The 21,472-nt window shown below is 42.8% G+C and overlaps 1 protein-coding gene across 5 annotated transcripts in view; it reads right to left on the bottom strand.

Annotated features, from left to right (window-relative positions):
- Positions 1-20,598, bottom strand: part of DCDC2C (doublecortin domain containing 2C) — a 97,068-nt gene extending 76,470 nt beyond the window's left edge. For all 5 annotated transcript variants that reach the window (XR_007130271.1, XM_047746568.1, XM_047746569.1 and 2 more), the window contains exon 1: positions 20,250-20,598. Coding sequence is in view for 4 of the 5 variants with exons in the window: in XM_047746568.1 (XP_047602524.1) it covers positions 20,250-20,536 (287 nt within the window). In the remaining variant the exon portion in view is untranslated. The remainder of the gene's footprint in view (positions 1-20,249) is intronic.
- Positions 20,599-21,472: the final 874 nt, after the last annotated feature.

Raw genomic sequence — 21,472 nt, 5'->3', positions numbered from 1 at the left:
CCCTTTCTGGAGAAATAAAAGAACTAAAATCTAACAAAACTGAAATTTTAAAAAAGCTATTAATGAGGTACAATAAGAAATGGAGGCTCTTACTGCTAGGATAAATGAGGCAGAAGAGAGAATTAGTGATACAGAAGGCCAAATGACTGAGAACAAAGAAGCTGAGCAAAAGAGAGACAAACTACTACTAGACCACAAGGGGAGTATTCAGAGATAAGTAATACCATATATGAGACAATATTAGAATAATTGGGATCCCAGAAGAAGAAGAGAGAGGGGTAAGAAGGTATATTGAAACAAATTATAGTAGAGAATTTCCCTAATATGGCAAAGGGAACAAACATCAATATCCAGGAGACACAAAGAACCCCACTCAAAATCAATAACAATAGGTCCACATCCCGTAATCTAGTAGTAAAACTTACAAGTCCTAGTGACAAAGACAAAATCCTGAAGGCAGCTTGGGACAGGAAGTCTGTAACATACAACGGTAGAAATATTAGACTGGCAGCAGACCTGTCAACAGAGACCTGGCAGGCCAGAAAGGACGGGCATAATACATTCAGAGCACTAAATTAAAAAAACATGTAACCAAGAATACTATACCCAGCTAGGCTGTCATTGAAAATAGAAGGAGAGATAAAGAGCTTCCAGGACAAACAAAAACTAAAAGAATTTGCAAACACCAAACCATCCCTACAGGAAATATTGAAAGGGTTCCTCTAAGCAAAGAGAGAGCCTAAAAGTAACAAAACAGAAAGGAAATGAGACAATATACAGCAATAGTCACCTTACAGGCAATACAATGGCACCAAATTCATATCTTTCAATAGTTACCCTAAATGTAAATGGGCTAAATGCCCCAATCAAAAGACAAAGGGTGTCAGAATGGATAGACCCAAAGACACCTCCAGATTTAAAGTGAGGGGGTGGAAAATAATTTACCGTGTTATGGACATCAAAAGAAAGCTGGGCTGGCAATGCTTATATCAGACTAATTAGATTTTAAGCCAAAGACTATGAGAAGAGATGAGGAAGGACACCACATCATACTTAAAGGGTGTGTCCAACAAGAACCTAAAATTTTAAATATCCATGCCCCTAACATGGGAGCAGACAATTATATAAACCAACTAATAACAAAATCAAAGAAACACATCAACAGTAATACAATAACAGTAGGGGACTTTAACACCCCCCTCACTGAAATGGACAGATCATCTAAGCAAAAGGTCAACAAGGAAATAAAGGCCTTAAATGACACACTGGACCAGATGGACATCACAGATATCTTCAGAACATTCCATCCCAAAACAACAGAATACACATTCTTCTCTAGTGTACATGGAACATTCTCCAGAATGGATTACATCCTGGGTCACAAATCAGGTCTTAACTGATACCAAAAGACTGGGATCTATCCCTGCATCTTTTCAGACCACAATGCTCTGAAACTAGAACTCAATCACAAGAGGAAAGTTGGAAAGAACTCAAATTACCTGGAGGCTAAAGAGCATCCTACTAAAGAATGAATGGGTCAACCAGGAAATTAAAAAGAATTTTTAAAAATCATGGAACAGGGGCACCTAGGTGGCTCAGTAGGTGAAAGCCTCTGCCTTCGGCTCAGGTCATGCTCCCAGGGTCCTGGGATTGAGCCCTGCATCAGGCTGTCTGCTCAGCAGGCAGCCTGCTTCCCTTCCTCTCTCTCTCTCTCTCTGCCTGCCTTTCTGCCTACTTGTGATCTCTGTCAAATGAATAAATAATTTAAAAAAAAAAATCATGGAAACAAATGAAAATGAAAACACAACTGCTCGAAATCTTTGGGACACAGCAAAGCTGGTCCTGAGAGGAAAATATATACAAATACAAGTCTTTCTCAAGAAACAAGAAAGGTCTCAAATATACAGCCAACCCTACACCTAAAGGAGCTGGAGAAAGAACAGCAAAGAAAGCCTAAACCCAGCAGGAGATGAGAAATAATAAACATCAGAGCAGAAATCAATGAAATACAAACCAAAAGGACAGTACAACAGATCAACAAAACTAGGAGCTGGTTCTTTTGAAAGAATTAATAAGATTGATAAACCCCTGGCCAGACTTCTCAAAAAGAAGAGAGAAAGGACCCAAATTAATAAAATCATGAATGAAAGGGGAGAGATCACAACCAACACCAGAGAAATGCAAGCCATTATAAGAACACATTATGAGCGACTATACATCAGCCAATTTGACAATCTGGAGGAAATGGATGCATTCCTAGAGATGTATAAACTACCAAAACTGAACCAGGAAGAAAGAGAAAACCTGAACAGACACATCACCAGTAAGGAGATTGAAGCAGTTATCAAAAGTCTCCCAAAAAACAAGAGCCCAGGGCCAGACAACTTCCCAGGGGAATTCTAGCAAACATTTAAAGAAGAATTAATACCTATTCTCCTGAAACTGTTCCAAAAAATAGAAATGGAAGGAAAACTTCCAAACTCATTTTATATGGCCAGCATTACCTTGATCCCAAAACCAGACAAAGGCCCCATCAAAAAGGAGAATTACAGACCAATATCCCTGATGAACATGGATGCAAAAATTCTCACCAAAATTCTAGCCAGTAGGATCCGACAGTACATTAAAAGGGCTATTCACCATGACCAAGTGGGATTTACTCCAGGGCTGCAAGTTTGGTTCAATATCCGCAAATCAATCAATGTGATACAATACAATAATAAAACAAAGAACAATAATAGGATACTCTCAACAGATGTTGAAAAAGCATTTGAAAAAATACAATATCCTTTCTTGATCAAAAATTCTTCACAGTACAGGGATAGAGAGTAAATGCCTCAATATCCTCAAAGCCATCTATGAAAAACCCACAGTAAATATCATTCTCGATGGGGAAAAACTGAGAGCTTTTCCCCTAAGGTCAGGAACACAGCAGGACTGTCCCTATCATCACTGCTATTCAACATAGTACTAGAAGTCCTAGCCTGAGCAATCAGACAACAAAAAGAAATAAAAGGCATCCGAACTGGCAAAGAAGAAGTTAAACTCTCACTCTTTGCAGATGATACGATAGTTTAAGTGGAAAACCCAAAAGACTCCACTCCAAAACTGCTAGAACTCATACAGGAGTTCTGTAAAATGTCAGGATATAAAATCAATGCACAGAAATCAGTTGCGTTTCTATACAACAACAGCAAGACAGAAGAAAGAGAAATTAAGCAGTCCATCCCATTTACAGTTGCACCCAAAACCAAAAAATACCTAGGAATAAACCTGACCAAAAAGGCAAAGAATCTGTACTCAGAAACTATGAAGTACTCATGAAAGAAATACAGGAAGACAAAAAGAAATGGAAAATATTCCATGCTCATGTATTGGAAGAACAAATATTGTGAAAATGTCTATGCTACCTAAAGCAATCTACACATTTTATGCAATCTGTATCGAAATACCATCAACTTTTTTGAAATAAATGGAACAAATAAACCTAAAATCTGTATGGAACCAGAAAAGACCCCAAATAGCAGGAGGAATGTTTAAACAGAAAACCAAATTTGGTGGGATCACAATTCCGGACTTCAAGCTCTATGACAAAGCTGTAATTATCAGGACAGTATGGTCTTGGGAATGAATGGTTTTGGGAAATTTGGACAGCCACAACCAGAAGAATGAAACTGGACCATTTCCTTACACCACACATAAAAATAGACTCAAAATGCACCATTTATTGAAGAGACTTTCTTTTTTCCACTGGATATTTTTTCCTGCTTTGTCGAAGATTATTTGATCATAGAGTTGAGGGTCCATATCTGGGGTCTCTACTCTGTTCCACTGGTCTATGTGTCTGTTTTTATGCCAGTACCATGTTGTCTTGGTGATCACAGCTTTGTAGTAAATCTTGAAATCAAGCACTGTGATGCCCCCAGTATTGTTTTGTTTTGTTTTGATTTACAACATTTCCTTAGCAATTCAGGGTCTCTTCTGATTCCATACAAATTTTGGGATTGTTTGCTCCAGCTCTTTGAAAAATGCTGGTGGAATTTTGATTGGAATGGCATTAAAAGTATAGATTGCTCTAGGCAGTATAGACATTTTAACAATGTTTATTCTTCTGATCCAAGAGCATGGAATGGTCTTCCATCTTTTTGTGTCTTCTTCAATTTCTTTCATGAGTGTTCTGTAGTTCCTCGAATACAGATCCTTTACCTCTTTGGTTAGGTTTATTCCCAGGTATCTTATGGTTCTTGGTGCTATAGCAAATGGAATCGATTCTCTAATTTTCCTTTCTGTATTTTCATTGTTAGTGTATAAGAAAGCAACTGATTTCTGTACATTGACTTTGTATCCTGCCACATTACTGAATTGCTGTATGAGTTCTAGTAGTTTGGAGGTGGAGTCTTTTGGGTTTTCCATATAAAGTATCATGTCATCTGTGAAGAGAGAGAGTTTGACTTCTTCATTGCCAATTTGGATACCTTTTATTTCTCTTTGTTGTCTGATTGCTGTTGCTAGGACTTCTAATACTATGTTGAACAAGAGTGGTGAGAGTGGATGTCCTTGTCATGTTCCTGATCTCAAAGGGAAGGCTGTCAGCTTTTTCCCATTGAGGATGATATTCACTGTGGGTTTTTCATTAATAGTTTTTATGAAGTTGAGGAATATTTCCTCTATCCCTATACTTTGAAGCATTTTAATCAGGAACGGATACTGGATTTTGTCAAATGCTTTTTCTGCATCAATTGAGAAGACCATGTGGTTCTTCTCTCTTCTCTTATTGATTTGTTCTATCACATTGATTGATTTGTGACTGTTGAACCACCCTTGCAACCCAGGGATGAATCCCACCTGGTCATGGTGGATAATCTTTGTAATGTACTGTTGGATCCTATTAGCTAGGATCTTGTTGAGAATCTTAGCATCCATATTTATCAGGGATATTGGTCCAAAAGTCTCCTTTTTGGTGGAGTCTTTGCCTGGTTTAGTGATCAGGGTAAAGCTGGCTTCATAATAAGAGTCTGGAAGTTTTCCTTCTGCTTCAATTTTTTGAAGCAGCTTCAGGAGAATAGGTATTATTTCTTCTTTGAAAGTTTGGTAGAATTCCCCAGGGAATCCATCAGGTCCTGGGCTCTTGTTTATTGGGGAGTTTTTGATCACTGCTTCAATCTCATTACTAGATATTGGCCTATTCAGGTTGTCAATTTCTTCCTGATTCAGTTTTGGAAGTTTATAGTTTTCCAGGAATGTATCCATTTCATTTAGGTTGCTTACCTTATTGGCATATAACTGGTTTTTTTTTAATTATTATTATTTTTTATTTATTTTCAGCATAACAGTATTCATTGTTTTTGTACCACACCCAGTGCTCCATGCAGTCCGTGCCCTCTCTAATACCCACCACCTGGTTCCCCCAACCTCCCACCCCCCCACCTCTTCAAACCCTTCAGATTGTTTTTCAGAGTCCATAGTCTCTCATTGTTCACCTCCCCTTCCAATTTCCCCCAACTCCCTTCTCCTAACTCCCCATGTCCTCCATGCTATTTGTTATGCTCCACGAATAAGTGAAACCATATGATAATTGACTCTCTCTGCTTGACTTATTTCACTCAGCATCATCTCTTCCAGTCCCGTCCATGTTGCTACAAAAGTTGGGGATTCATCCTTTCTTATGGAGGCATCATACTCCATAGTGTATATGGACCACATCTTCTTTATACATTCGTCCATTGAAGGGCATCTAGGTTCTTTCCACAGTTTGGCGACTGTGGCCATTGCTGCTATAAACATTGGGGTACAGATGGCCCTTCTTTTCACTATATCTGTATCTTTGGGGTAAATACCCAGTAGTGCAATTGCAGGGTCATAGGTAAGTTCTATTTTTAATTTCTTGAGGAATCTCCACACTGTTCTCCAAAGAGGCTGCACCAACTTGCATTCCACCAACAGTGTAAGAGGGTTCCCCTTTCTCCACATCCCCTCCAACACACGTTGTTTCCTGTCTTGCTAATTTTGGCCATTCTAACTGGTGTAAGGTGGGGGGAGGAGTCAAGATGGCGGAGAAGTAGCAGGCTGAGACTACTTCGGGTAGCGGGAGATCAGCTAAATAGCTTATCTAAAGATTGCAAACACCTACAAATCCAACGGGAGATTGAAGAGAAGAAGAACAGCAATTCCAGAAACAGAAAATCAACCACTTTCTGCAAGGTAGGACTGGCGGAGAAGTGAATCCAAAGCGACGGGAAGATAGACCGCGGGGGGAGGGGCCGGCTCCCGGCGAGCGGCGGAGCAACGGAGCAAAATCAGGACTTTTAAAAGTCTGTTCCGCTGAGGGACATCGCTCCAGAGGCTTAACTGGGGTGAAGCCCAGGCGGGGTAAGCGCGGCCTCAGGTCCCGCAGGGTCGCAGAAGGATCGGGGGTGTCTCAGTGTCGCAGAGCTTACCGGTATTAGAACGGGGAAGCCGGCTGCAGAGACAGAGCCGAGGAGTGACTCTCAGCTCGGGGTCGCCTTGAACCGGTCGCAGGCTCCGTCAGCTCGGAGCGCGGCCGGAGGCCAGGGTGACGAGAGTCATTTGGCGCCGTTCTCTGAGGGCGCACTGAGGAGTGGGGCCCCGGGCTCTCGGCTCCTCCGGGCCGGACACCGGGAGGCCGCCATCTTTATTCCCGTCCTCCGGACTCAACGGAAAGCGCTCAGGGAACAAAAGCTCCCGAAAGCGAACCCGAGCGGATGACTCAGCGCGGCCCCGGGTAAGGGCGGTGCAACTCCGCCTGGGGCAAAGACGCTTGAGAATCACTACAACGGGCCCCTCCCCCAGAAGATCTACGGGAAACCCAGCCAGGACCAAGTTCACCTACCAAGGAGAACGGCGGAATTCCAGAGGAGAAGAAAGCAAAGCACGGAACTCATGGCTTTCTCCCCATGATTTTTTAGCCTTGCAGTTAATTTAATTTTTTTTTCTTTTTCAATTTTTTTTTCTTTTTCTCTTCTTCTGCTAAATTTTTTTTAACTTTTACCATTTTCTTTTTTTTAACGTTTTTTAAATAGTTTATCTAATATATATATATTTTTTCCTCTTTTTATATTTTTTCTTTATCGGCTTTCTTTTTTTTAATAGTTTTTTTTTTCTTTCTTTCTTTCTGAACCCCTTTTTATCCCCTTTCTCCCCCCTCACAATTCAGGATCTCTTCTGATTTGGCTAAAGCATATTTTCCTGGGGTTGTTTCCACCCTTTGAGTATTTTACTTGCTCCTTCATAAACTCTTATCTGGACAAAATGACAAGGCGGAAAAATTCACAACAAAAAAAAGAACAAGAGGCAATACCAAAGGCTAGGGACCTAATCAATACAGACATTGGTAATATGTCAGATATAGAGTTCAGAATGATGATTCTCAAGGTTCTAGCCGGGCTTGAAAAAGGCATGGAAGATATTAAAGCAACCCTCTCGGGAGATATAAAAGCCCTTTCTGGAGAAATAAAAGAACTAAAATCTAACCAAGTTGAAATCAAAAAAGCTATTAATGAGGTGCAATCAAAAATGGAGGCTCTCACTGCTAGGATAAATGAGGCAGAAGAAAGAATTAGCGATATAGAAGACCAAATGACAGAGAATAAAGAAGCTGAGCAAAAGAGGGACAAACAGCTACTGGACCACGAGGGGAGAATTCGAGAGATAAGTGACACCATAAGACGAAACAACATTAGAATAATTGGGATTCCAGAAGAAGAGGAAACAGAGAGGGGAGCAGAAGGTATATTGGAGAGAATTATTGGAGAGAATTTCCCCAATATGGCAAAGGGAACAAGCATCAAAATCCAGGAGGTTCAGAGAACCCCCCTCAAAATCAATAAGAATAGGTCTACACCCCGTCACCTAATAGTAAAATTGACAAGTCTTAGTGACAAAGAAAAGATCCTGAAAGCAGCCCGGGAAAAGAAGTCTGTAACGTACAATGGTAAAAATATTAGATTGGCAGCAGACTTATCCACAGAGACCTGGCAGGCCAGAAAGAGCTGGCATGATATATTCAGAGCACTAAATGAGAAAAACATGCAGCCAAGAATACTATATCCAGCTAGGCTATCATTGAAAATAGAAGGAGAGATTAAAAGCTTCCAGGACAAACAAAAACTGAAAGAATTTGCAAACACCAAACCAGCTCTACAGGAAATATTGAAAGGGGTCCTCTAAGCAACGAGAGACCCTCAAAGTAGTAGATCAGAAAGAAACAGAGACAATATACAATAACAGTCACCTTACAGGCAATACAATGGCACTAAATTCATATCTCTCAATACTTACCCTGAATGTTAATGGGCTAAATGCCCCAATCAAAAGACACAGGGTATCAGAATGGATAAAAAAACAAAAACCATCTATATGTTGCCTACAAGAAACTCATCTTACACCCGAAGACACCTCCAGGTTTAAAGTGAGGGGGTGGAAAAGAATTTACCATGCTAATGGACATCAGAAGAAAGCAGGAGTGGCAATCCTTATATCAGATCAATTAGATTTTAAGCCAAAGATTATAATAAGAGATGAGGAAGGACACTATATCATACTCAAAGGAACTGTCCAACAAGAAGCTCTAACAATTTTAAATATCTATGCCCCTAACGTGGGAGCAGCCAACTATATAAACCAATTAATAACAAAATCAAAGAAACACATCGACAAGAATACAATAATAGTAGGGGATTTTAACACTCCCCTCACTGAAATGGACAGATCTAACTGGTGTAAGGTGATATCTTAATGTGGTTTTAATTTGAATCTCCCTGATGGCTAGTGATGATGAACATTTTTTCATGTGTCTGATAGCCATTTGTATGTCTTCATTGGAGAAGTGTCTGTTCATATCTTCTGCCCATTTTTTGATATGATTATCTGTTTGTGTGTGTTGAGTTTGAGGAGTTCTTTATAGATCCTGGATATCAATCTTTTGTCTGTACTGTCATTTGCAAATATCTTCTCCCATTCCGTGGGTTGCCTCTTTGTTTTCTTGACCGTTTCCTTTGCTGTGCAGAAGATTTTGATTTTGATGAAGTCCCAAAAGTTTATTTTGGCTTTTGTTTCCTTTGCCTTTGGAGATATATCTTGAAAGAAGTTGCTGTGGCTGATGTCGAAGAGATTACTGCCTATGTTCTCCTCTAGAATTCTGATGGATTCCTGTCTCATGTTGAGGTCTTTTACCCATTTTGAGTTTATCTTTGTGTACGGTGTAAGAGAATGGTTGAGTTTCATTCTTCTACATATAGCTGCCCAGTTTTCCCAGCACCATTTATTGAAGAGACTGTCTTTTTTCCACTGTATATTTTTTCCTGTTTTGTCAAAGATTAACTGACCATAGAGTTGAGTGTCCATATCTGGGCTCTCTACTCTGTTCCACTGGTCTGTGTGTCTGTTTTTATGCCAGTACCATGCTGTCTTGGTGATCACACCTTTGTAGTAAAGCTTGAAATCAGGTAACGTGCAATGAAGAAGTCAAACTCTCTCTCTTCACAGATGACATGATTCTTTATATGGAAAACCCAAAAGACTCCACCTCCAAACTACCAGAACTCATACAGCAATTCAGTAATGTGGCAGGATACAAGGTCAATGTACAGAAATCAGTTGCTTTCTTATACACTAACAATGAAAATACAGAAAGGGAAATTAGAGAATTGATTCCATTTACTATAGATAACCATAAGATACCTGGGAATAAACCTACCAAAGAGGTAAAGGATCTGTACTCGAGGAACTACAGAACATTCATGAAAGAAATTGAAGAAGAGGGGCGCCTGGGTGGCTCAGTGGGTTAAGCGGCTGCCTTCGGCTCAGGTCATGATCTCAGGGTCCTGGGATCGAGTCCCACATCGGGCTCTCTGCTCAGCGGGAAGCCTGCTTCTCTCTCTCTCTCTCTCTCTCTCTCTGCCTTCCTCTCCGTCTACTTGTGATCTCTCTCTGTCAAATGAATAAATAAAAATCTTAAAAAAAAAAAAAGAAATTGAAGAAGACACAAAAAGATGGAAGACCATTCCATGCTCTTGGATCAGAAGAATAAACATTGTTAAAATGTCTATACTGCCTAGAGCAATCTATACTTTTAATGCCATTCCGATCAAAATTCCACCGGTTATCTTCAAAGAGCTGGAGCAAATAATCCAAAAATTTGTATGGAACCAGAAGAGACCCCGAATCACTAAGGAAATGTTGAAAAACAAAAATAAAACTGGTGGCATATAACTGTTGATAATTCCTGATGATTGTTTCTATTTTTTTGGTGTTAGTTGCAATCTCTCCCTTTTCATTCATAATTTTATTAATTTGGGTGTTCTCTCTTTTCTTTTGGATTAGTTTGGCCAATGGTTTATCAATCTTATTGATTCTTTCAAAAAACTAGCTTCTAGGTTCATTGATGTGCTCTACTGTATCTCTAGTTTCTAGCTCATTGATCTCTGCTCTAATTGTGATTATTTCCCTTCTTTTGTGTGGAGTTGGATTAATTTGTTGACAGCTATGTGTAGAAGAATGAAACTTGACCATTCTTTTACACCATACTCAAAGATGAACTCGAAATGGATAAAAGACCTCAACGTGAGGCAGGAATCCATCAGAATCCTAAAGGAGAAAACATAGGTAGTAACCTCTTTGGCATCGGCCACAGCAACTTCTTTCAAGATATATCTCCAAAAGCAAAGGAAACAAAAGTGGAAATGAATTTTTGGGACTCCATCAAGATCAAAAGCTTCTGCACAGCAAAGGAAACAGTCAACAAAACAAAAAGGCAGTCAACAAAACAAAGAGGCAACCCATGGAATGGGAGAAGATATTTCCAAATGACAATACAGACAAAGGGCTGAAATCCAGGATCTATAAAGAACTCCTCAAACTCAACACACACAAAACAGATAATCACATCAAAAAATGGGCAGAAGACATGAACAAGACACTTCTCCAATGAAGACATCCAAATGGCTAATAGACACATGAAAAATGTTCATCATCACTAGCCATCAGGGAGATTCAAATCAAAACCACATTGAGATACCACCTTACACCAGCTAGAATGGACAAAATTAGCAAGACAGTAAACAACATGTGTTAGAGAGGATTTAGAAAAAGGGAAATACTCTTACACTGTTGGTGGGAATGCAAGTTGGTGCAGCCACTTTGGAAAACAGTGCAGAGATTCCTTAAGAAATTAAAAATAGAGCTTTCTTATGACCCTGCAATTGCACTACTGGGTATTTACCCCAAAGATACAGATGTAGTGAAAAGAAGGGCCATCTGTACCCGAATGTTCATAGCAGCAATGGCCATAGTCACCAAACTGTGGAAAGAACCAAGATGCCCTTCGATGGACAAATGGATAAGGAAGATGTGGTCCATATATACTATGAAGAATGATGCCTCCATCAGAAAGGATGATACCCAACTTTTGTATCAACATGGATGGGACTGGAGGAGATTATGCTGAGTGAAATAAGTCAAGCAGAGAGAGTCAATTATCATATGGTTTCACTTATTTGTGGAGCATACGGAATAACATGGAGGACATGGGGAGATGGAGAGGAAAGGTGAGTTGGGGGAAATTGAAAGGGGAGATGAACCATGAGAGCCTATGGACTCTGAAAAACAATCTGAAGGTTTTGGAGGGGTGGGGGTGGGAGGTTGGGTGAGCCTGGTGGTGGGTATTATGGAGGGCACGTTGGGTATTACATGGAGTACTGCATGTGGTGCATAAACAATGAATTTTGGAACACTGAAAAGAAATTTTAAAAATTAATAAAAACTTTTTTTAAAAAATAGACTCAAAATGGATGAAAGAGCTCAATGTGAGACAGAAATCCATCAAAATCCTTGAGGAGTAGACAAGCAGCAACCTCTTTGACTTCACCCACAGCAACTTCTTCCTAGAAACATCGCCAAAGGCAAGGGAAGCAAGGTCAATAATGAATATTGAGACTTCATCAAGATAGAAAGCTTTTGCACAGCAGAGGAAACAGTCAACAAAACGAAAAGACAACTGACAGAATGGGAGAAGATATTTGCAAATGACATATCAGATAAAGGGCTAGTATCCAAAATCTATAAAGAACTTACCAGACTCAACACCCAAAGAACAAATAATCCAATTAAGAAACAGGCAGAAGACACGAAAAGACATTTCTGCAAAGAAGACTTCCAAATGGCCAACAGACACATGAAAAAGTGTTCCGCATCACTCAGCATCAGGGAAATACAAATCAAAACCACAATGAGATACCACCTCACACCAGTCAGAATGGCTAAAATTAACAAGTCAGGAAACAAAAGATGTTGGCAAGGATGTGGAAAAGGGGGAATCCTCCTACACTGTTGGTGGGAATGTAAGCTGGTGCCGCCACTCTGGAAAAGAATATGGAGGTTCCACAAAAAGTTGAAAATAGAGCTACCCTATAAGTCAGCAATTGCACTACTGGGTATTTACCCTAAAGATTCAAATGTAGTGATACAAAGGGGCATGTGCACCCAAATGTTTACAGCAGCAATGTCCACAATAACCAAACTATGTAAAGAGCTTAGATGTCCATCAACAGATGAATGGATAAAGAAGATGTGGTATAAAATGGTTAACACACATGAACAAATGTTCATCATCATTAGCCATCAGGAGAATCAAATCAAAACCACATCGAGATACCACCTTACACCAGCTAGAATGGACAAAATTAACAAGACAGTAAAGAACAAGTGTTGGAGAAGATGTAGAGAAAGGGGAACCCTCTTACACTGTTGGTGGGAATGCAAGTTGGTGCAGCCACTTTGGAAAACAGTGCAGAGATTCCTCAAGAAATTAAAAATAGAGCTGCCCTCTGACCCTGCAATTGTACTACTGGGTATTTACTGCAAAGATAGAGGTGTAGTGAAAAGAAGGGCCATCTGTACCCCAATGTTCATAGCAGCAATGGCCACAGTCGCCAAACTGTGGAAAGAACCAAGATGCCCTTCGACAGACAAATGGATAAGGAAGATGTGGTCCATATACACTATGGAGTATGATGCCTCCATCAGAAAGGATGAACACCCAACTTTTGTAGCAACATGGACAGGATCCAAAATCTATAAAGGAGATTATGCTGAGTGAAATAAGTCAAGCAGAGAGAGTCAATTATCATATGGTTTCACTTATTTGCAGAGCATAAGGAATAACACGGAGGACATGGGAAGATGGGAGAGGAGAAGTGAGTTGTGGGAAATTGAAAGGGGAGATAAACCATGAGAGACTGTGGACTCTGAGAAACAAACTGAGGGATTTGGAGGAGATGGAGTGGGGGGTTGGGTGAGCCTGGTGGTGGGTATTATGGAGGGCACTGATTGCATGGAGTACTGTGTGTGGTGCATAAACAATGAATCTTGGAACACTGAAAAGAAATTTAAAAAATAAAAATTTTTTTTAAAAACTAAAAAAAAAAAAGACGAGTGGTATATATTTATATACAATGGAATACTATGCAGCCATCAAAAGAAACGAAATCTTGCCATTTGCAACAATGTGGAGGAACTAGAGGGTATTTTGCTGAGTGAAACAAGTCAATCAGAGAAAAACAATGATCATATAATCTCTCTGATATGAGGAATTTGAGAGGCTGGCGGGGTCCATGTGGGGTATGGAAGGATAAAATGGGATCAGGAGGGAGACAAACCATAAGAGACTCTTAATCTCACAAAACAAACTGAGGTTTGCTGGAGGTGGGGGGGTAGGAATAGGGTGGCTGCGGGATGGACATTGGAGAGGATATGTGCTATGGGGAGTGCTGTGAATTGTACGACTCATTATTCACAGACCTGTATCCCTGGGGTAAATAATACATTATATGTTAATTAATTAATTAAGAAAGAAAAAGCAAGCAAGCAAGCATGGGGGGAAAAAAGAAAAACTAAGGCATAAAAAGATTCAACCAAAAAACAAAATGCTGTTTATCATTTCAATGTTTCCCTCCAAAAAACTGACAAATACAACAGAGAAAGAAAAACTAATTCCTCAGAGATGCAGTTAACTGGAGTCTTTAGGCCAGTGTTTGGAGAAGGGCTTTGTAGGATGTGGGTTTCCTTGGGGGTGGAAAGAGGGGAGCCGGCATTTGAGCAGAAACTGGACATTAACGTGCAAAGTCACTCGGTGCTGCTTCCAGAGAACAAAGGAAAGGAAGAAAGCCCATTTGAATTAAGTCAGGCATTTTAAAGTACTGCGTGCATTAAATTTCACAGCACCACATTGGCTATGAACTCACCCCATTTTGATGAGGACATGGATCTTCAGCAAGGTCATGTAATTGGCTAAATGCTACTGAGATAGGAAGAGCCAGGATTCAATGCAACCCAGGCCTTCTGTCCCTGAGACCACACTCCTGATATCTGGCTCAGCTGCCTCCTTTTCCTGATACCCACTATCCTCAGGATACAAACGGGTGGCAAGGAGACAGAAGTAAATGTTGGGTGCAGGCTAACTATGATAGTGTGATTTAAAGCTCTTTCATATTGTAATCAAACATTACATTTGATTTGATAATAAGGCAACCAGGAAAAATTCCTGGTATAATTCAAATTCTCTGGGGTTCCCCCCAATCATGGGCACACACACCATGTCTTGATTTACGTTCTTTTGTGAATATAGTTTTCTCCACAAAAGAAATCGTGAATTCTATGTTTTACTGGACATTTTTTTTAAGGAGCAATTACTAGCCTATAATATTTTGTTTTATAGAAGAAAAACCTATGTTCCTCATCTCAAATTAATTCATCCCAGAAAATGTAGGGTTTGAATAATGATCGGATTCTATACAGACTTGATGGTGTTTGTCTTTTCGATGTACCCTTTTGCAGCCATTATTATGAGAAGAGCTCCACGATGGCTAACACATCATTAGGTTTCACTGCAAAGTTCATTTGCTGGTGGCACAATTAGAAGATTATTTGCTAGAGAAAATTAACTTTAACTGCCCAATGGCTCAGTAATTACAGAATATACATTCCAACAAGTGCTAGCTTACTGACACCAGCAGAAATCAGGCCAAAAGATTTGTCAGAGCTTTATTCACCTAAGTCTGGATTCTGATTTCATACCTTACTGATCTAAAAAGCAGTAAAGAAAATGAAATTTAAATGTCTCTCCGTGATGAACTTCACAAGCAAAGAGCACCCATCTATGTACATCGCTGAAGGTACACGGATGATTCCAGAGTCTCCAGGACACCTGGAAATGCCCTGACCCTCCCTACTCCCCACCCTGACCAGTGAACAGGATCACACTGCCTCCCTCATGGAAAACACTAACAAACCTGAAGAGATCTGAGAAGAGAAACACCTCCAAGTGTCAGTTTTTTGACCATGCGTCCAAAACATTTCAAATAAACTATGACAGTCTCCCCACCAAATAAAGGGTCTAACAGGGTCTATTAGAAAACTCCTCGACCCACTGGACAGAGGAAAGAAAAGCATGTACCGAGCACGTTTGGGCATGTTGGCCCATGCTTCAGGGCTTCCTTCCTCATCAGCTCATACATAAAACACACACTGATTTTACAAAGAAATGTTTGGGAGGGGGGATTAAATACTTTTCATTATACATACACTGAAAAGGATTTTAATGTCAATTTTAGTAGCAACATATTCTGCTACCTGAACACTGGATTCTGTAGGAAATCAGAATTCAGTGTACGGAGTGTCTAAGTCCACTGGAGTGATGGTAGTAAAGACATCCAGACAGAGTGGAGTCAACAACAGTCATTAGTGTATCACTGTTCTGGAGGCTGGGAGTCTGAGATGAGAGGCCTGTGTGCCTGGGTTCTGGCGAGGGCCCTCGTCCAGGTCCATGGACAGCTGCCTTCTCATGTGTCCTCACATGGCAGGCAAGGGCATCGAGCTGTCCACATCCTTTTACAAGTACACTAATCCTATTCATGACCAGCTCGCCTCCCAAAAGCCCCACCTCCTAACACCCACACTGCGGATTAGGTTTCAACGTAGGAATTTCAGGACACAATCTTTCCGTTTGCAGCTGGTTACAGTGATATATATATATATCATGATATAGCATATAATCAAGCCTGAAAACAATCATCACAAAATTGGACATCTATAAAGGAATGAATTCTTGTCAGTGAGGCTCACTGTAGCAAACAGGATTTAGCAGGATTAGCACTGTCACAAACTTAACTCAAAATGTCAGGGCATTAATTCAATTCCTCTTGGCAACTCAGATGTCGATGGATTAAGATTTTCCTTCAAAAACAATAGGATGTTTAATTTGCATCTTTGCAGATGCAATTAAGAATTCAGATACAAGCCAGCTTGCTCACAAAATTACACTATCTGGGTGGGTTCCCAAGTCCGTTACTACCTGCACCCCGGGTGTCTTCGGGTGAGCAGCCTGCAGAAGATCAGCTCAGCAGCCCTCTCCAAAGAGTCTCACCTTTATCTCAGCCCTGCAGGAATTTCCTCAACTAACATCCACATAAAAGGAGTCACTTACTGTCAAAAGTAAACCAACAAGAAGATTACTCTCTCAACTGAGAAAAAAACGACTAAAATAACAGAAAATAGAAACAGGTTTCCAACACGGGCATCTCAGATGCACAAGGACAATATTTCAGTAAAAGCAAGTGTGAAAGGACATGCAGGACCAAGAAAGTCTAAAGAACGATACACGTGATTTGAAAAAGAACGGGGGAGAATTTTTAGAAATGAAAAATTAAATAATTTAAATTTAAAACTCAATGAATTGGTTTGATAGCATCTTATGTACAGCAGAAAAATTAGCCAAAAGATTGATGTGAACCAAGTACCTAAAGCCCAAAGAAAAAAGAGAGAAATTCGGACAGAGAGGAGGACTCCCCGAGGTTCATGTCAGTGAGACAGGCCAACCCACATCAACTCCAAGGCAGAAAACACAGAAAGTGTAAGACAGAGGCATCCTCTGAAGACAAGGGCTATTGAAAGTTACCACACCAGACTCCAGAGAGTTCAATCAATTGGCTACTTGGACAAATCACTTACACCACAGTACACTGAAGTTAAAGAAAATACATTCTAAATAGCCAGAATAGATAAAATATTACTTTCAAATAAGTAAATTGTGATAACTGATTTCTCATCAGCAACCTCGAAGTTTAAAGACAATAGAAAAACACCTTCCAGGGCCCCCAGAAGGTGCAGTCGGTTAGGTATGCAACTCTTGGTTTCTGCTCGGATTAGGATCTCAGGGTCATGAGATCGAGCCCCATGTTGGGCTCCACACTCAGCGGAAAGTGTGCTTGGGATCCTCTCTCCCCCTCTGCCCCTCCCCCAGCTTGTTTTCTCTCTCTATCACTATCTCTCAAATAAAGAAAAAAATAAAATCTTCCCCAAATAAAGAAAGGAAAAGGATAAATAGCTTCTGTGGACTGAAGGACCCTGTCATTCAAACAGAATCATCCATCTATAAAAATATATGTGAAGAACGAGGGAGAGAAGACTTCCATCCCTGGGGACAATGGACTAAGTAACTCTGATCAACCTGTCCACTAAAAACTAATAAAATCAGACAAAATGGCATTTTCTCAAAACATAAGACATCTAACAAAATAATGAGGAATTACCAGGCCAAGGTCCAGGAAATAAAGAAAATCCAAATATGTGAGCCCACTATCTGGGGCCACTGCAGCCCAGGGCTTACTGCCCACAGACAGATGGCTGAGAGGTTGAACCATGTCTTTGATGGGCTCTGTGGCCAGCAGGTAGAAGCACTTGGCTCAGGGCACACCAGCAACGGGGCTTCTTGTGAACTATCCATATTTGTGAACTGGGACCCCAATGGGGTCCATCCAGTCATCAAGCCATCTGGGTGGCCCAAATTATCACATATTCTGAAATTGTATTAAGGTGATCATGAACAGTTGATGACAGGTATCTGGCCAAAACACACAAAAAATCAACTTTGGCAAAAGACATTTTCACCCTAGGCCTCAAATTATTTCTGCAAATAAGTTTTGAGAGTAATATCCGGCACACAAAGATAACTAGGCAGATAGAGAGAGAAGACAGCATGACAGAAAACCAGCAGGAGCATCAGCCGGGCTTCCTCCCAGATCCCTGATGCTGGGGAGAGCCAGCTGCTAAGTCACCTATGAAGAGGCTCCCGCTGCAGGGGTGAAGCTTCCTGCCTCAGCCTTGGGAGTGAGCCTGGAAGCACCCACCCCAGTCCGGCCTTCAGATGACGGTAGCCAGCATGCTGATTGCAACCTCATGAGAGCCTCAGAGCCAGGATCACTCAGCTAAGCTGCTTTTGAATTCCTGACCCCAGAAACTGCGAGAAAATAAAGCTGTTTTAAGCCAAAAAGCTTGGGGTGATTAGTTATATGCAGTAGGTAACTAATGCACCCTTCTAGAGAGAGTCTTACCCATACGCACTAGCAGACAAGCAAAAGAACGTTTACAACAGTGTTGTCGTTTATTTCGGCATAAAATTTAGAACCACCCAAATTAGCCACCAACAGATCGGAGAAGTAAACTGGCATTTTGGTCCATGAAAGAGCACATGGCCACAGAGGTCAGTGATCTCCAGCCACACACTATTGACGGGGATGAAAATCACGGCCTATTATCGTGTGGAAAAGCAACCAACAAAAAACCAAAAGTACACAAACATGAGAACATTGAAAAATCTGTCCTTTGAGGATCGATTATCATGGAAAGATGATACAAAAGCCAGAAGAGTGGTGGTCACCTGTGGGAAAAGGATGGGGATGGAAGTGGCAGGTTTTCAAATACCAGCTGTGTTCTCTCTTGATCCGGTGTGTGGCTTATACGGAGTTTTCTTAAACTCTACATAGAATATTGTATACACTGCTGTATATACAATACATTTCACCATAGAAAAAAATGAGTTAGCAACAGTGCCAACACAGGCAGTGTGCCTTTTAAAGGCAGACACAGGAAATGGGTGATCCTGCCACAGGTCAGGAATTCGGGAAGGATAAGAAACAGCTTCCCCCCCTTGCATTTTGTAAAGAAGCCTTTTCAGAGGCCCTGCTCCGAAACAGAATCTCTCATAGTAGTGACCCCTCTCTCTGTTATGGTGACTTGCTTCTTATCTCCCATAAACATGCACCGTAAAGCTCTCACAGCCTCTACAGCACCCCGACTCTGCCCCATGGGAAGGGGTGAACATCGGCTATTTGTTGAAGAACTGCAAGCTTGAATTTGGGGTTTCAGAGACACTTGTATAATGACAGTTACTAAGAAAGCTCGGAGAAATTGTAAGAAGCACTGGAGTACTCCTGAGAAGATGAACAGAACTGTGCTGTATAAGCCCACAAGCAGTAAAACCTCAAAGGGATTGTGATACCAGTGTCAGGCTAAACAAAAAAGCATCAAACTGGCATTATGAGTGGATGCCATCCAGTAGGACTCACAAGTTGAATATGGCCAATCCGTTTCCATCAGGATTTCACACACAAGTGCATCTCCCCAGGACAGCTAACATCTCTCCCGAGGGCTGTCTTGACCTAAGCAGACACTGGAGAGGGGGTCTCTCTGCTCCGCAGACATTCAGTCTGTGCTGTGGGCCAGCCTTGCTTCACAGGCCAGGATTCTGGAGATGACGCTTCCAAGGCCCCAGTCTAACAGGAGACTCTGCTGGAGATGCACGCATTTCACACCTTAGCAAGTGCGTTCACCCAAGAATGCCCAGCCAGGAATGGCCGAACACCAGACGGGGGCAAGCCAGGCGGAGGGTGACCCTTATCTGATTCCTGCCTTCCAGCGTGCTTCCCCAGTTCTCCCCGCAGGGCTAACTCCCTTCCTTCCTGCAGATCTTCCAGCCAAGGTCGACTTTTCAGACCGGCTTGCCCTCAGGGCCACCCTGGGGGCGCGGCGGGGGGCGGGGGGCAGGGGGCGCAGGTGGACGCCAGCCCGCCCCACAACCAGCAGGAGGGGGCTGTGCGCACAGGGGTGCTGGCCCACTGGCGAGTCACCAGGCACAGAACACGGCTCTGCGCTCGCCTGGTCACCATGAGAAGGGGGCGACAGTGCACCTCCCTCGCTCGCGCTGGCCGGTCACGGAGCAGAGGGCGACAGGTGTACCTCCCTCCCGCACTCGCCGGTCACAGCCCACAGTGGGCAACATTGCCCTCCCGCGCTCTCCGGGTCACCCCGCACAGAGGGCGTAGGGGGACAGGTGCGCCTCGAGTGGACAGCGCACCTCGAGGGCAGCGGGCCGCGCGGGGAGGGGGCGCCGCACTCACTCGAGCTTCTTGAAGGGCTCGCGGCCGGCCGCCACGTACTTGCCGCCCGCCCGCAGCGCCTGCAGCTCGAGCACCGGGTGCCCGCTCGTCGGCGTGAACAGGCGCCGCACGCCAAAAGGCACCTCCACCCGCTCGGTCAGCTGGTCCAGCAGCGCCTCGAAGGTGGCCACGGGGCGCCGCGGCAGCACGAACCTCCGGCCCACGAAGAACGCGTCCCCGTTGCGGTACACCAGGATGGTCTTGGCGGGCGTGGTGTCCACCAGCACGTGCGGCCCGCGCGTGCCCATGGCCGCGCCGCCCCAGGGCCACCGGACACCGCTCGCTGCCCTCGAGCCGGGGCGCAGCCAGGACGTGGGCGCAGGACCGCAGTGTGACCCCAGCTCCCTGCGCGCACTGACGCCAGCCGGCCATTGTGACCGCCTGTGGCCTGCAGCCCAGAGAGGGGCAGGACGATGGTCAGGGGAGGGGAGGCAGGGAGTCGGCGCAGGGGAGCGGCGGGCATCTGAAAGCTTGGACAGGGGAGGGGGCGGAGAGCCAGGACCGGGGAGGGGCCTCCGCGAGCCTAGACAGGTGCGGCGAGCAGAGCTCAGGGAAAGGGAGACAGCCGCTCTCTGTGATCTACCTCTCTGGCAAGGTGGCAGGAATGGGAGGGTGCTGAGGACCACCCCACACTCACCTTCCTTCTGCGCTTCCCACTGCGCTTGCGGGCCTCCTATGCAGGACAGGTTGCTGGGATGGGGGGACGCATCAGGACTGTCTCCATGATCAAAACTCGTCAAGGAAGAATTGTATGGAACCATTCAGAGCCTGTGAGAAACTAGATTTCTCCTCACAGCTGGCACACGGTTCCTCACAGGTCTGACACTCAGAATCCACTTTCATTTGGGGGAGAAAGAACAATTCCAGGGCACGGGTGCCCCTGTGGAAATTATTCCTTTTCTGGGTAGGGATGAGCCAGTCCTCTTGAGCTGAGACAATGAATGATTCCTGAAATACATTTTTCCAGTGGTTTTGATGGGCTTAAACTTCTGTTGAAAGTGATAGGCTATGGATACATAGCAACGTCTGTAGACGGAAGAGGCACAGAGTGTGCTACATCAAGATCTCGGAGTGGTTTGAAAAGTAAACTCTAGGAGACCACCTGCCTTTCACAGCCTCAGCCAATTTTTCACCTACCTCATGCTTCACAGCAACTGTTAAGTGCAGATACCAGCGTGTGAGAG

The sequence above is a fragment of the Lutra lutra genome, chromosome 9 (genome assembly GCF_902655055.1).
Source record: "Lutra lutra chromosome 9, mLutLut1.2, whole genome shotgun sequence".
Classification (NCBI taxonomy): domain Eukaryota; kingdom Metazoa; phylum Chordata; class Mammalia; order Carnivora; family Mustelidae; genus Lutra; species Lutra lutra.
The sequence above is the reverse complement of the archived record's forward strand: the minus strand, read 5'-3'. Positions and strand labels throughout refer to the sequence as shown.